The following is a 16,282-nucleotide window of genomic DNA, read 5'->3' on the forward strand; positions in this document are numbered from 1 at the left end:
TACTTTGTTTTCTAGGATTCAGTGTGGGGGATGAACCACAGTTCGCTACATTCGGTCTTTCAGACCAATCAGAGCAACAACCAGCAACCCAATTTTGAGGTTGGGCAGAGTGGGAAGAAAAAGAAGAAACAGAAAATGGTTCGTGCAGATCCCAGCTTGTTAGGTCAGTTTTAATTTTTGGAGATGAATGTTTAATTTGGGAAAAGTCTTGTGGAGTATAGAATTCTTGTCAACCTTCAAATTCAGTATTTCCATTGAGCAGAAGAGGTAGTTGTTGAAGTGTCTTTAGAATTTGCTTCAGTATTATTATTTAATGATTCTAAAAATTCTGTATTGGTTTCATGGAAAACTTCTATCAAACTGTGCCTTGCGAAAAGGCCTCTTCAATACCTTGTTTATTACCTGGAAACCTTTAAGTAGTTCAGGGATGTTATTCAAACTGCATTTACTTTTTTGAGTTGACCTGTGCCTATTTTATGGAATTAATGTTAATTCATGCTTTTAAGAAAAGCGTATTTTCTGTTTCTTCATGAGGAGCAGCTTCTTGAGGCTTGCCTTTATTCCTTCCTACCTTTTCACATGAGCTAACCGCTCTCATTCAGAGAAGATAGCAAAGATCTTGTGGGGGAAAAAAAATGTCAAAATGAAGTCAATAGTTTTCATTTGGAGGCATTGAGATGACATTGTTAGTAGTCCTTTTTTTACTTATTTATATTTGCTTATTCTCTGTCTTAATTACCATCCTCACATAAAAATTAACCAGCCCCTTTAGCACCGACAGAAAGGTTTCTTTAAAGTGGCCTTTAAGATATGAGGGCATTGTGTTAAGTACATGAGTACTGAGCATTGTGGGATGTAATGCATTGCTATAGTATTCTTGTAGAATAAATGTGTCCACATTTGTGCTGTGTGGGATAAAAAGAAAACTAGGGCACTGCACTGGGCCAGTATTTGTTGTTCTGGTGCTGCTGGCTCATATTTGTGTAAAGCAGCCTGGTATTAACCACCTGGAAGCCACTGCTTCAAGGCCCTACAGAGTCCTTCATTTGTTTTTTATCTTCCTTTTTATTCTTAACAAAATCAATACTCTTCAAATTAAATCAATGATTTTTGTGTTGATATATACTGAACTTTTCAGTGGGGTCCTGACTTCTGTCATCCCAGCTGTCAGTCCAGTGAACCTGACCTGGGCCTTCAGCTGAATAGTTTTAAAACCTGCTTATGTAATGTGAAGTGGTCACTAAATACAATTAAGAACTTGCAACTAAGGGAAGTACATGCAGCTTCTTAAAAATCAGTACACTCTATTCCAGTCATTCCAAAACCTCTTAGGTAACATACTGCCACGAGAGGGAGCCAGAACAATTTTCTTACACCTACCAAACACAGCACTTTTTATCTGCTGAAGATAATGACTGTGAAAAGCCATTTGTTTTCTAGCACCGAGCAAGCCTTCAGGTTTGTATTTAGTAGCCTTATGCAGGACAGCTTTCCTTTTTCTCATACTCCATATGGAGTTGGTACAAGCGTAAAAAAAATTGGATTTGATTAGGAAAGTTGCAGGTTGATACATTGGATTTTTTTTTTTCTTATAGAAAAGATTTGCTTTTTCTTGCACTTTTCTCATGTGCATCATGTCCTCAGCACTCTACGGTTAAAAGGCTGGGTAGAAGTTGAGGTGCATCTTGAGCCATCTGCATAACCCTGTGTAACTCTGTACATTTTCATGTTGTACTTGTGAGATAGAATGTAAAAAAAAATCATGGAAGTACATGGAATTGCCATTAGATTTCATAAGTACATGTATTTACACTTTAAGGGGTAGAATTGCTCACACCCCCTGAAGTGTTGAGCATGATTCCACACCTGGATTTCAAGTTCACAAAATATACATGATCTTTTGGACCATGTAAGTATGGGGTTGACAGGGACTTCCAAGTACCAGTTGACTCAAACATGCTCCCTTCCAAGATGCTGTTGAGCCACATTGCCACTGGGCCTAGATGTGCCTCGTGCTAGCTCGGCAGATGCTATCTTTTAAATGAAAATTGAAACCAGTCGTCTGCTGATCGGTTTTTCAAGATCAAGTGATACTTATCTAAACACACAATTGATTATCTTTGATTTATTAAGGAAAAACCCAAACAGTTTGGGTAATTCTATCTCTAGCCTTACTGAATTTCCCCTTGAGGTTTTTATTTGACACATGTTATTCATCTTGTTTTACACATGCTACTGCACATGTATGTAACAGATGTATTGCATCGAATACACTATACCGTGTCCAGATTCTTAACGTAAGTCCTTTTTGATTTACAGGGTTTTCAGTGAATGCCTCATCGGAGCGGCTCAATATGGGAGAAATAGAGACTTTGGAAGACTACTGAGCATGTGCAAATCAACTGGCTTTTCCTGCATCTGTTAACCATGGATTCTCCATTTTGGACACAGTACTCTCCACCATGCGTTCTTCTTCACCTCGCAGTGAATCACAGAATCAATCATCTCAGGCTGCTTCCTCCAGCCCCAGCAAATGCTTTCTGCCCAGGACTGCACAGGCATTGTTCCTACTGTCAGCCTAGAGTCAAGTGGACTTTGTTCAGAGTCCTGGGAGGGTGGGAGATAGGATTCGTTCACAGCAAGGCTGATTTGGGCAGCAAGCTTTCACTGTGCTGTGATTTCTTCTGCTGACATACCTGGAAAAAAAAAAATATCAATTGGGATTCTGCAAACCATTGCTTCCCTCTCCTGGTTACTTGTACCACATCCAACATGTGCAGTCATGGAGAGAGAGAGAGAGAGAGAGTTTGTGGTTAACAGATGTTGGTCAAAACCAAAATGCCACACAGATACTGACTTCCGTGCTCCATCAGGGCAAGAGGTGCTCTCCCAAGCCAGGAGTTGCATTCATAAGCTAACTTTAGAACTGGCAACAGCAGGAGAGGGGCGGTGGTGGGCGCAGTTTAGCTTGGGTTGGTTTGAAGTTGCACACCCCCTGCCAGCCCTTCTCAGCACATTATTTTTGGAGGGAAAGCTCGAGTCTGTCTTCATTAGGTGGTGATGCTGAAGCTGGAGGAGTTCCCCGTCAGCATACTCCAGCCTTCCTGGACACGTGGGGACTTTTGCTCTGGGAAGAAGGTGGGGGGTGGCGTCTCTTCTGTCGGGTTGAATTTATCCCTTAAATGCTACCTTCGGAGGGTTAGGACCAGTTTATTTTGAGCTCTTTTCCTGCAAATTTGTCTCGTTTAAGAGACAGTAGGATCTTTACCGTGTGGATCTTCAGTCTCTGGTGAGGGCAAACACTGGCTTTCAGATATATGTACCCCAGCAGTCTTAGGTAGTTGTCATTTTGAGCAGTGCTTAGGTTAACACGCAGAGATGCCCTTTTGTCATGAAGAGAGACTGTTGAGGGCGAAGCTATGTGCAATGACGGCCCTGCTTATCTCCTACACCTTCAACTGCTTCACGCACCTTCACTGGGATCCATAGTCCTTAAGTATTTATGGAATCGTAACCTTCTGCTCTCACCGAAAGATTAACACCATCTTCTCTCCTCCATCCACCCACGCGCACACACCACAAAAAAAAAGAAAATGAAAACTGCCAAATGCACTTAGTTTCCCCCCCCCGGTCCCATCTCCCATTCCCAGAGGGTTACAACCTGCGAAGGGAGATGTGCTACCGTTTTGGTGGAGTTGTATAAAGGGGTCTGTTCTTCTGTCATCACTGCCTAAAGAAAACAGTTCGAGTCGCTCAAGAGCAGTTTGGCTTTGGATTTTATTTCGTTTGGTTTATTCATTTTTTGGGGTCACCTTCCCCTCCTCCTCCTCCTCCTCTCTCTTCCCCCTGCCCCCAAACATGTACAGTAACTATACAGAGACTGCTGCAGACTTGTATATAGTTTTTGGATCCAATAGCATGGAGAGACTTGGAACTGTTGCAAATCTGGTCTCCCTGTCTCCTTTGCTTTGTAAATTCATAAAAGGGGGAAGAGGGGTAGTTAAAATGTTTACAAAACTTTAAACTCCCTCTGAACTTTTGCCAGTGTGGGGGGGGGAAAGAGAGAACTTAAATAAAACCTGGTTGTATTATATCTGAGAGAAAACTTTCTGCTTGCTTTTTGTCAAAGCTGAGTTTTGAGATAATTCCTGGTGCTAAAACTGACCCAAAACTCGACTTGCATCAGTTTTCATCAAGCAACAACAAGCAAATACACAGGATGTGGAACAACAACTGCTGCTTTATTTCTTCCCTGGTGAGGAATACCGGTGGGTTTTTTCTACTTGATAATTTTAGAGTTCAAAAATAAACACCAGTAAGTTGAGATTGGAAAATTCTGACAAGAAAGCTTTAATTTCCAGCCCCCCAAAACACGTGCATTCATGCTTGTGTTGTTTATGCAGGAGAGATCAAGCTGCGGCTGGTTTTCTGTTAATACAAACACTCGGCCATGGAGCCCTTTTTTGCCAGTTGGTAACCACCCCACCCAGTCCAGTTCCCTTCCCTAAATGAAAGGTTTTATTTCTCCCCTCAGCGTAAAGTCCACATGGACAACTTGTAGGCTTCCCTTTTTAGACAAAATCTTATTTTCCTTTTTTTTTTTTCCTACTTGCTGGTTGTTTTTGTGTGGAAAATCCCAGTAAAAGTCAATGGTAAATGTCTTTCTGCCATTCATATGACTGCAAAGCATATGAAGTCAGTATACTCTTAAGAGCTAACTTACACAATAGCTTTGCATCGTGTTTAGCTGGTGTCTTGGAGAGAACAGTACATGTTTAGGCTGATAATTTGAGTTTGTTTTAATAACTTTTTTTTTAGTGCATAATGTCTGGTTCATAAGTACTTTCTGTTTTTTAATGATATGATCTAATTTCTACAAGCTAATTTTGGACTACTCCATACTGTGTAACAAATAAGCAAAACCCTGTTAATTTCCAGCTCAGCTGGGGAGCAGGAAAGGAACAATTCATCGATCGCTGAATGAAAATGCAGAAATGCAAGCAGGGAAAATGTGCAATAATTTGTCGAATCCTGAGGACCTTGCTTGGCTTCTGAGAGTCTGTAGGTAACGGACCAGTGGGGAAGATGTTGTTCTTAATATTTTAATATTCTGGCTTCTGTGTTTAGTACAAAGGTAAGATACTGGTGTGTTCAGTTGCGTGCTCAGGTGACTGCCGTGTCGCCTTCTGTGACAGACAGGGCCCGTTTCTATAGTGAAGGTCATTTGGATCAATAGCGATGGGGGAAAAATAGGAGCTACAGCTTTTTTATTTATTTTTTACATATTTATGCACTTCCGGGTTCTTCTCAGACAGAATGTGAACCGGGAAGGCTGATGGGGCTTTGATCCAAGTTTGACGGATGATGTCAAGTTTGGTGTTAGAGATGTCTGAGGTTTCTTCTGAGCGCATTCCAGCAGGGTGCTTCCTCACTTGCCATTTCATTGCAGGGATGGTGCTCAGCCCTCTTCGTTTTTCCTTCATTTTTCCTGCTTCCCCTGGCAGCCAGGCAAATTCTTTTGCAAAGCAGCAAGCAGAATGATTTAAAAGGGCACCTGAGTTGTATCTGCCTGTCAGAGGAAGCCAAAAACCAAAGAGAACTTTTAGCAGAAAAATCTGAAATTCAGGACAAAACTACTCGTGTCGTATTTTCAGAGTGTAAGGAACTGACGTTGGGGGTGTTTATATACTTGATTACACCTTTTTCTGAATGCAAACGGTGAAGTATTTCACCCTCACGTTAACTTAAAAAAAAAAATATCCTAATTAAGTTCTTCTGTCCTCTGACAGTAAGCTGGAGTGTTCCCACCTTTAAACGCTTCATCCTTTCCCAAGTCTCTTGTTGGTGCAAATGTGACCTGAAACAAGCCTCGGTTTTCTCTGCTGGGAACTTTTCACGAGCCCACTTGGAGGGAAGGGACAGAGTGGCAGAGGTTGCAGGAGGAGGCAGGGGGTGTGCAGGTTGGATCCGAGGAGGATGCTGGCCTTGCCTGACAAAGGTGACTCGCCTTGGAAGACTCACAAGATCTTAACGGGCGGTTCTGCCAGCGGAGACCGCACACTGCTCCCGATCTGGCTCTGAGTACTGCACCCAGAAAGCAGGGGTGCCGTGGGGCCGCTCTGGCGCTGTTTCAGAGCGTTTTGGCCTCACAAAGTTTGAGGCCCTTGTTCTTTGCGGTGCCCACCCTGGCAAAAGCCCCACCACCCTGCCCACCGAGGAGCGGGGCCCTGGCACGGGCTGCCTGGTTTGGGGGTTAGCTGCCCCAATGGCTCCTGTGTTCTTGGCTGGACGGAGGAAGGCATTCCAGGAGCATCCCCGCGTCCTCTGGGAAGGGCTCGCCAACAACTGCTGGTGTGTGCGCTGGCCTGGCAGGGTGACGGATGCCTAACGGCTGGGCTGGGCTGCCTGTGGGGTTTTAGGCACAAATTTGAGAGGGTGGAGCTGCCTGGGAGGAGGTGTGCTCTGTGAGGGAGAGAGTGCTGGGCTTTGCACTCGCTCTGTCCACTTGCTGTTGTGAAGGAAATTCTTTTGGTGGTGTGTTTTTTGGGTTTTTTTTTTTTGACCCAACCGGACAAAATTTTTATTACACCAGTGAAATTTCCAAGTTGTATCGTACTTTGAAGAGCTTTAAGAATTCCTGCTGACGCTTTTCCTGAGGGAAGCCATGACCTGCCACAGAGTCCTTCACCTGGTCCTGCTAATGCTGTGCGGCACCTTGGTTCCTGCTGTGCTGGCAGGTAAGGAGCTCTGTTTGCCTTCATAGCCCAAAAGCCTGGGAGATCTTTTACTAACCTGCCTCTCTCTTTCCTCTCCTTGCAATATCTCCTCTCCCTTCCTTAAAAAATATCCCTATGTATTTATTGAATTATAATTGATTAATGGAAACTAGCTTTGGGATCGGTGGCTGGTGGCGAGTAAGAATACATTCTCCACCCTGAGACCAAGTTTCTGTTGGGGAAAATGGAGAAAACTGAGGAAATCCTTCATAATTTTTCCTAAGCAGAAGAGCAGTAGCACCTACATGAGCGTTAGTGGCAGTAGATCAGTAGACAGATCAGTCAGCGGTGGATGGAGCGCTCAGCAGCTGGCAGGGCCATCTGGCTGTCAGCTTTTGATGGCAGGAAGAAGTTACAGTTCTGAAAAGAAACATTTTTCTCTGGCTAAAGCGTGTGTGCCAGTTTCTGGTTCCTTCTATGCTTTCTGCTACAGCAGAGCGCTTCACAGCAGCTGCTGTAAGGAACAGGGAAGCGCTCTGGAAACGTTCAGCTCGGTCAAAAGCTGCGTGTGCCTGAGCTGTGCTGGGAGCCGGCGGCACTGGGACGGTGCGTGGTGGCTCAGGCTCGAGTTCAGGGAGGTGATGGGGCTCAGGGTCAGCGAGGCGCCCGCTCTGTGGGGCACCACGTTTTAAGGAGCTGGTTAGAAATCCCTTTATTATAATGGCAGCGCTGGGCGAGGGGAGCCGCGGGCACGGTGGGCTTGAAGGCTGCCTGGTCTGGGGTGGGTGCTACAAATGAGGGAAAACAGGCTTCCAACCGACCCCAGAGACGGGCTCAGCATGTGGGTGGGGGCTGCGGTGGGGAGCTGGTCCCTCAGAGCCTCTGTGAGTGGAGAGGCTGAGGGGTGGCACGGGCCGGATAATGGGCCAGAACACAGCGCTTGTTTTCCTGAATTCCTGTCCTGCCTTCCAAGACCTGGAGAAAGGCTGGATCACAGTTCACTCCCAGTTTGTTCTGAGCATCTTGCCTAGCAGGGAGATCCTGGCCAACTGTCTAGCAGTTGAAATTACTTCTTTTCAAAGGAGCTTTCGTACGGGTAGGGGAATTTATTACTGTGCCTAGCTCAAACGTCTGTGGGTGCAAAACTGTAGCTGGTATTTCCCCCCACGGATCCTCCCTTGCAGGACACTTTTTCTTGCCAGGAAACCTTTAAAGTAACTAAGAAACGAGCACTGAAAAGTGGATGTTTTCCTTCTCAAACCCTGACCTTTGGTTTTAATATAGTGGAACACTGTGCAGTTTCAGTCTGTAGCTTGCTCATGCTCCCAGAAGCGGTGGCAGTGCTCTTTCCCACAACCAGGTAAGGTCTGTTCTTAACAGTATTTCACTCTGCAGAAAGTGATTAATTGCCACTGAAAATTTTTACTTGCTCCGCTCTGAGCTAGGATTTTCTTCTGCACTACCTGAAGTTTCCAGCAGCTGGTGCACATTTGCTCTGCCCCCTGCCTTGCCAACTTCACCTGTACTTGCTCTCGGCTTGGTGTTGCAGCTATGGTTTGTACCTGTCACTGCCTCTCTGTGTCACTTTGCTCCTGTGAAATACTCCCAGTTGGTTCCTTTACTGGGTGCCTTGCGCTCGGGCAGTGAGGCCAGTAGCTCTTGTAGAGCTTTGTACTGATGAATGTGAACGTTTGGATCCTGGGGTATAGGACAGACTCCGTGCTTTCCCTGTGGCGTTTTAGAGGCCTCTGAGAAGTTTGTTGTTCTCGGCTACGTCAGTGCAGGACCCGAGGGAACCAGCCAGCCTGTTGGGTAAGCCATCCCAGCAGAATGAGTTTCTGCTGCATTAGGAGTGGTGGAGTTACCTACCCCAGCACTGGGGCTGTTAGTGCACTGTGGAATTTTTTCTGCTTTTTCACCCCGTTAGAAAAGGAAACTTCCTGCCCTGTGCAGACAAAGAAGGGAAGGGCGCACAGACAGCCCTCTGGTCTCCAGGCATACACATGCAGCCCTGCCTTTCTGTAAACAAGTTTGTTTAACATTCATCAGAACCGCAGCGCTCCACGCTGCTCTGCACTCAAGCTCCCAGCACTCGCCCATCACAGGCTGCCCTTTGTGTTCCCCGTGAAGGCCTCTTTTCATCCCTGCCCTGGCCCTGTGCCCGCTGCAGCCACCTGGGGCTGGACAGCCCGTTGCCGGCCTCGGAGTTCACCCAGCCCCTGCTCTCCTGTCTCAGCACCTCGTACTTCCCGTAGCAAAGCCCTTCACGGTGGGCAGAAGCGGAGCCTGCCCTGGAGAGGGCTGCAGCTGATGTTGGCCACGCAGACTCCAGATTCAGAATGAGTCTTCCCTTCCTCGTTGGATTTAATTTTATCACAGTGGGGACTCAGAGCTACCTAGGACCAAAAGCCTCTGGTAAGTGCTCAGGAGTTCAGCGAGACATGAAGGATCTTGCTGGCAGCGGAGGTTCCCATCTGGGTGCAGCAGTCAGAGCACTTTTGGGGTGCTGGTGGGTTGTGCACCTTCATCTGGCTTCCTGCCCAGCCACTCTGGTTTCCTGGGCAGCATGGTCAGGGCTTTCTGACTGGAGAAAGCGTGACTTCTCTGAGTTACTGAGCTCTTCACAATATCCCATTTGTCAAAGATGGAGAAACAACCCACTGAGCCTTTAACCCTCCTTGTCTAGATCATCTAGGTGCAACAGGGAACAGCCAGGTCGAGAATTTTCCTGCGCACCCAAATCTTATCCACTTCTGCTTTCTCCAAACCCAAGTGGTGTGTAGGCCAGGAGCACGGGAGGATTGTGAAGAATTGATTTTTTTTATTTTTATTAGCAAAGCCAGTTTCAATTCATATGATGATTCAATGCTCCAAGTGAAGTGCAAGTCAGTAAGAAGCCTTTGCAAGGCTTTTGCTTCTGAATCATGTATATATTTGGTATCTAAACTGTGTTGCAGGGTCATGAATTTCCTTGTTTTGAGCTCATGTGGAAATGCACTGCAAAGCACATCAGAGTGCATAGAGGGGGAAAAAGCAGCAGAGCAGGAGATGCTGTGCTAAAGGAAATCATACAGGAGAAGACCTTGCCCAAGGACAGTCTTTCTGTAGCAACTTGTGTCTTCATTCTCAACAACCGGAGGATAAAAGATGATTAGGAAGTTTCTAAAGTTCAAGTACTAGAACATGAGAAGTAGTAAATAGGTTTTGTCAGGCAAATTTCTTAAAAAGATGTGGTTGTTCCAACAGGTCTATCAAGACTTACAGCAAGTCTTCGTAGATCACTACTCAGCCTTGCCCTGCACCGACACTCTGTGTAAATCACTGACACTTCCAGCTAAGGTTACTGGGTGTGAGGTGGAGAGTGAGGAAGATGAGGTGCTGAAACCAGCTTGTACGAGGAAGAGTATGGCCACTGGTGAGCAGACTCCGGGGATGAAGATGTTAAGTGGCCACATCTGCCTGCCTTGAGGTCTTGCAGCCTGTCTGTGGAGAGGTTCTGGTTGTTCGGGGGGTATCTCGAAAGATCCTTCAGATTGGGTTGGCATCCTCAGGAGCAATTGCTTGTGAAGACCCTTCAGCCACCGCGTATCTGGGGCACTGGTTACCATGTCACTGTACTAGCAGCTCACCCCACCTTCTCACCAAGTGTGGAAATAGTGGTTTCATCAACTTGCCTTTGGCATCATCCCTTCTAGGTCTCGCTACGGCCCATGCCGCTGAACTCCTGCTGGGTCCCTGCATCGTTCAGAAAACTCACTGTGTATTACTTTATAGCAGGGGTCCTCAAACTTTTTAACCAGGGGGCCGGCGCGCAGGTGAAGTGGCAGGCAGTCATCTGCGGCTGCTTGGTTTCCCCCCCCCCCGCCCCAGCCCCTGGCGGGGGGTGGGGGTCGGGCGGTTCTGTAAATACTGGGGGCCGTATCTGGCCCGCGGGCTGTAGTTTGAGGACCCCTGCTTTATAGTGTAGGAGCTCCAGTGTTCTCTTTCCTTTTCTTGGCCTTGGTTGTAACTAACCCTTACTGGAGAGAGGGAGAAGACACAGCGGGGCATAGATATTTCCCTAAAATAAGGCAATCTGAGGTGTCAGCACATGGGAAGGAGGAGGTGCCATCCTTCACCTGACGCTGCACAACACTGGAATACTTCTAGTCCATTTTTTTCAGGTTCAGTTTCTGCCCAGTAACTAAGATTATTCCAGGTCTTAAGCGCTCTCAAACTGTATTTTTTACCAAGTGGATTTCACTGTTAGTCTGTGGAGCAACAGTTGCTCTCAGTCTGTGCTCTGGTGCTGAGATGGGATTTACTCTGGGGAGAGCTGGTTGGTGCCATGGGGTCAAGGTTTCTCTCCCTTCAGAGCACCTGGCACCAAGGCACGAAGCCTTGGCAGTGGTGGGATCACCCGTGTGTGCCAGCAGCTGGGTAGCCCCACCACGTGTCCGCCTGCTGCCCCTCGTGGGTTGCTCAGGGGCAAACAAACCACCTGAGTGCACCGGGTGGGTTTTCCTGGTGATAGGGCTACTGGTCCTGAGGCTGATGCCAGCACAGCTAATGCATGGCTCTCACCCAGATGTTAAACATCTTAAAAGATGTGGTCTTGTGATGGATGATGTTTTGAGCGTGTTTCTTGGTAGTTATTTCTACAAAGTTCTTGGGTGAACAGGAAAACCATGTGCTACTTCACCTTTGATAGTTGGTTTCCAACCCTTGGTTGCACCCCCTCACTTGAGGCTGCAGCTGTTTGGGTTTTTTCTGCAAGTCAAAAGTGCCGTGCCCTGCCCCAGGGCTGTGGAGGCCCCTGCACACAGACTGCGTTCCCCTCATCGCAGTCAGGGTGACAGTAACCGTGTGGGCAGCCTGGCCACCCTGCTGCTGCTTCTCTTGCAGATGATCCTTAAGAGTCCCGGTCTGCTGCTTAGAGAAACTGGGCCCAGGAGGGAGAGGGACTTGCAGGTGTCACACCAAAGAGCAGCAGCACAGAGCCACCTCCGCGATCGGGTGCCACACCTGCGCCTGGAGCCTGGCTGGTGGGGCTGTATCCAACAGGGACTGGGAGAGGCAGTCAGACATGTGAGATATTAATTGGTGTTTTATTTTTTATATATATTTATTTCCAATAAATATTTCCAAATAATTAATTGGAAATGGGGTAAAAAAAAAACCCACTTATTAATGGGGTGTGGGGGTGTGCTGGGTTTTGGCATTTGGCACAGGCTCTGCTGTTGGCCCTCACCTGTCTTGCTTTTACTGGAGGACTGAAGTGGGAGTGTGGCATTTAAAGCTGCTCTGTCAGGGTGCTGCAGGGGGGGCAGGTGTGGCTCCTGGTTGTTAAAGACACCGGCTGGATACGAGGGGATAGTTGGGTGGGTGGTTGAGCTTCTCAGACAGGGAGGAATGGAGGCGTGTGAGGACACGAGCTGTTAGTTTAGGAGGGAAAATCAAAGGTGAGTCTTGGAAAGAGCAGCGCCTGTTACAAACAGGCACGTCGCCGGGCTGCAGCAGTGTGCTGCGGAGTGCCCTGCCTGCCGGCAGCTCTCACTGGGGCTGGGGCTTGCGTTTGGGTTTGTGTCCCCCTGCCCCATCTGCCTGCTGCAGGGCATCTGCTCCAGCAGCACCAAGGTGCAGGAACCGCAGAGGAGGCGCAGCAGCAAGCCCCGGCTCTTGGTGACGCTCAGATGCGGGTATTTCACTTTATGCGTGTGCGTGGCTGCTGCTGGGCTGGCAGCTCCCGTGAGCGAGGTGCTAGAGCCAGCTGAAAGGAGTTGTGTTTCCCTTGGTTGAAGCGCCGCTGAGGTAAAACCGCAGGAACTCGGGACAGAAAGCGCATGTTTAGCACACTCTGCCCTTTCTCTGAGGGTGAACTGAAAGCGTGTTTTAATCAGATGAGGGGAATTAACCAAATACCGATCTAGAAGCCATCCAGGACTCTATCCAGGTCTTAAAACTCACTGAGATCATAAACAAATTAGTCTGTTTCCTCTTTACTTGGCTATCAAAAATAAGCAGGGCACAGAGCTTAGAGAGCGGCAGTAAATTTTTCAGGAATTAGATGCACCGGGAACAAGAGAGACTTTCTGGGACCTGTGGGTCTGGTTAGAAAAAAAGCCTTTACAGAATGGTTGGAAGGGGTAGCGCTTCCGCCTCAGCCCTCTGGAGAACAGGGAGTTGGGAAGACCCTGTCCAGGTCCCGCAGCCTCCCTGGACGGTGCCCGTATCTGTTACAGATCATCTCAGCTAACGCCTTTCCCCCGGTCAGATGCGAGGGGTCCACCCAGCTCCTTTGGCTTGGAGAGAAAAACATTCTTGGGAAATGCAACAACGGCGTCCTCCAGCGTGGGGTTCTCTTGCCAGATGGGAACGGCTGCAGTGTTGGTGCTGGCCCGGCTGGTGTTGACACAGTTAGGAAGGTCGTAGCTGGAGTGTAGCTCTTCTGTGTGGAGTTTCTCCACTTGCGAAAGCAGCCTGGAACTGGGGCTTCAAAAGTGTTACGTACGTTCCGTCTGCGCCTAAACCAACAGCTTCCTAATGCCACCGCTGCTAACTAGAGCCCCAGCTCCGCTTGGTTCCTTTCCCTGTTGTTTCAACTACATTCACCCCCTAAATTCTGTATTTCCCTCCTGCTCTGGCCTCTGGTAGCTAAACCACAGGATTTATGGATGAGCGGTCTGCTGGAAATGGTACTTTCTGGAAGAGCCTCTGGATGGGGTGCAAGTTTCCAGCTTTGCTGGTTGGTGTTGTGGAACAGGCTGGGGTGTGCCAGTGAAGGGCTCACGTGTTTCTGGGGAGCCCCTGTGGAACACAAAGCTCTTGTGTGCTCTGCTGGGGAGCTGAGATGCTGCCTGCGATGCGGTGACCTCGGATGCAGCAGGCGTGTGAGGATGGTTGGTGCTCACCGCAGCTCCCAGCTGCTCCCTGGGCTGGGCCAGCCGGCCGGGGTGTGCGGGTGTAACTGGCATGGGCCTCGCTCTGCAGGGTCTCTGTCATTGCTCGCTGGGCCAGGGTTAACCCCGGCAGCTGTCTTGCTGAAAACCCTGTAGCTTTTATGGCTGTAGAAAGAACTTTTCAAAACTAGTCCAGAAGGCTGTTGTGTTCCCAAGTCCACAGGCAGCCTCGAATAGCTCCGGGGATGGTGGGAACTGCTCGTTGATGTGAGCCCTATCGGTGGGTTTGTACAGGCAGCAAAAGTGAGTGTTTTGGTGTTGGTCCTCCTGTTTCTTTTGATGCAGGGCTCCTACGGGGAAAACAGTGTGGCGGAGCCCATTAGCGTTGATTCTTCAGCTTGCTCTCCTCCTACGAGGTGCTGGCTGCCTGCGGGAGGCAAGGAGGGCTCCAGCTACTGAATGCTGGGGCGGCTGCTGCCAAGATGTGCTGCTGCCACTGCTCTTGGTGGGCCAGGTGGAGCCTGGGCCAAGTCTTAGAGTGCCCCAGTGTGCCAAGAGATGCTGTGCCAGAGCCAGGGTGCCTGGGAATACCCCTGTGCCTTGCCCCAGGAGGCTCAGGCTGCTTGCTCTGGCTCCTCTGACACCCACTTTCCCAGCCCTGATAACCATCGTGTCGCTTCAGCTGGGCCCTGGTGCTGGATGGTGTTCATTTTCCTAGCCGCCCCCCACCTCCCATTTTTTCCCCATCCCAGTGCAACATTCCCAGTGGTTTCAGCAGGGAGCTGTGGAATGTCTCCTGCTCCTGCCGGGGCCCACCTGAACAAGCCGGGCATTGAGAGGGAGCGCTTGGCTCAGCCACACGCAGACAGGGCAGGCTCTCTGGTTTGGTCCCCGACCCCACAGGGGGAAGAAATAACAGGAGGTGAACGGTAACATCAAACAGAGCCTGGCCGGCTTTCATCTTGGGGCAGGGGGAAGCCAAGGCTCTGGGGCTCCTGCCTGGGGGAGCCACGTCCTGCACACCGCCAGCGCCGCTGGCACCCTGCGCTGCGGGGGTGGGTGGGTGATGCACCCTGCGCTGCGGGGGTGCGTGATGCAGGACAGAAAGGCCCTGAGGTGCTGTGAATCTGGCCGGTGCAGGTGGCTGGGTGGCCTCTGCCTGTTGCAGGGATGTGACTGCCCCTTCCCAGCCCGGTCCCATGGGCACCCAGGAGCAAACTGGCAGTGGGGGTTCGTGCAGGGCCCGCTCATGCAGGAGCGGAGGTCACAGGGTGGTGGGGAGCTCCCAGAAGCCTGCGGCAGGCTGCTTTTGCCCCGGGGCAAGCGCATTGTCTTTGGCTGCTCCAGGTGTTGGCATCCTGTGGCGGTGGTGCCCTCCCAGAGGAGGACTCTTGCCCCGCTGGGCTTCTGAGCCCTCGGGTCACCTTCCATCTGCCCGGGGCACCCGGCAGGCAGCTGGAGCCCAGGGACCTGCTGAGCTGCAACTGTCACCAGCAGCCTGGCTGGGGCCGCTCGTGCCGGTGAGTGACTGTGGGTGCTTGTCTCCCAGCAGAGTACCCGCAGGGCCCCGTCCCCACCCTCTGGAACGAGCCGCCCGAGCTGCCCTCCGGAGCTGGCCCCTTCGACGCCGCCACCACCACAGCCCGGCTCTCAGACACCACCGCCTTCCCCCCATACACCTCCGAGCTGGAGCCCGAGGACACCACCCACCTGCACCGGCTGGACGCGGGAGACGGTATGTGGCTGTGCCATGGGCTGCCCGCAGGTCACCGCCGCAGCGCTCGGGCAGTCCTCGCTCTGTGTGGGCCTGTCGCCTCCAACACCAGGAGGTGTTGGAGCCACCAGAGGTGGCCTGCTGCTGGCAGGGGGGGAAGAGCACCCGTGTCACCTGCTCAGGGGAGGTACCCCGCGCACGAGCAGGGCTCCCCAGGGGAGGTGTGCCTGGAGCCCTTCGAGCGGGCAGCACGGGCCTCTCCTGGCTCCTGAGCTGCAGCAAATGCCTGTTGTGATGCGGTTTCGCAGCAGCTCCCTCAGTGAGGGTGTCAACAGGAACGCTGAGTGCCAAAGACCTGCTGTGTGGCAGCTGTCCTTGTCACTGGGAGCTGGCTAAGGAGGCTTCAGCCCCCTGCCCCAGGCTTGATGCCGCTGGGACACAGGACCACGCCTCGACTGCGTGGGGATATGGCAACAGGGCCACCGTGGCCAGTGCAGGGGGCTCTGGGGTGGGAGTGTGGCCCAGTGGCTGGGGCTGAGCTGGGTGTGGGGGTGACCCCTGTGGCCCCTCCTGTCTGGAACCCACGGGCTCTGCTGAACTCATGCCACCTCATTCTCTGTCCCTGCAGGCTCGCTGGGGCCCGGAGCTATCGGTGCCATTGTCATCGCCTCCCTCCTGGGTACATCTGTGCTTGTGGCCTTGGTCGTCATCACGCTGAGAAAGTTCTCGGCCTCCTGAACTCAATAAAAGATTTTTGTGTAACACAACCAGCCCGTCTCCTGCCCTCAGCTGCTCCCGCTCCCTGTCTGCCCCGGGCCCCCTGGGGGGGAATCCCGTTGCTGCTGTGGTAAGGGGCACCCCAGCCTCTGCCCTGGGCAGCAAAGCTGCACCCCAGAGTGCTCTTTGCTCTTAGCGTGTGGATCTCTGGGTGCACGCAGCCCTGGCAGCTGGACCACAGCTGGCTGCGTTCCCCC

The 16,282-nt window shown here is 50.5% G+C and overlaps 2 protein-coding genes across 7 annotated transcripts in view; both read left to right on the top strand.

Annotated features, from left to right (window-relative positions):
• Window positions 1-4,093, top strand: part of GIGYF2 (GRB10 interacting GYF protein 2) — a 79,144-nt gene extending 75,051 nt beyond the window's left edge. Inside the window, exons 27-28 of the mRNA XM_055723228.1 lie at window positions 16-163; window positions 2,320-4,093. Of these exons, the coding sequence (XP_055579203.1) occupies window positions 16-163; window positions 2,320-2,387 (216 nt within the window). The 3' untranslated portion in view covers window positions 2,388-4,093. The remainder of the gene's footprint in view (window positions 1-15; window positions 164-2,319) is intronic.
• Window positions 4,094-4,154: 61 nt separating this feature from the next.
• Window positions 4,155-16,075, top strand: SNORC (secondary ossification center associated regulator of chondrocyte maturation). Of its 6 annotated transcripts, none has more exons than XM_027808960.2 (5): window positions 4,155-4,268; window positions 4,939-5,998; window positions 6,593-6,737; window positions 15,144-15,329; window positions 15,937-16,075. In XM_027808960.2, exons 3-5 carry the CDS (start codon window positions 6,665-6,667, stop codon window positions 16,044-16,046), a joined length of 369 nt encoding a protein of 122 aa, XP_027664761.1. In that variant the 5' UTR covers window positions 4,155-4,268; window positions 4,939-5,998; window positions 6,593-6,664; the 3' UTR covers window positions 16,047-16,075. The 6 variants fall into 6 exon arrangements, with proteins under 6 accessions (XP_027664761.1, XP_027664762.1, XP_027664756.2 ...); XM_027808961.2 differs by having other exon boundaries at window positions 4,939-5,134; XM_027808955.2 differs by having other exon boundaries at window positions 4,939-5,065.
• The last annotated feature ends 207 nt before the right edge of the window (window positions 16,076-16,282 follow it).

The sequence above is a fragment of the Falco cherrug genome, chromosome 11 (assembly GCF_023634085.1).
Source record: "Falco cherrug isolate bFalChe1 chromosome 11, bFalChe1.pri, whole genome shotgun sequence".
NCBI lineage: Eukaryota > Metazoa > Chordata > Aves > Falconiformes > Falconidae > Falco > Falco cherrug.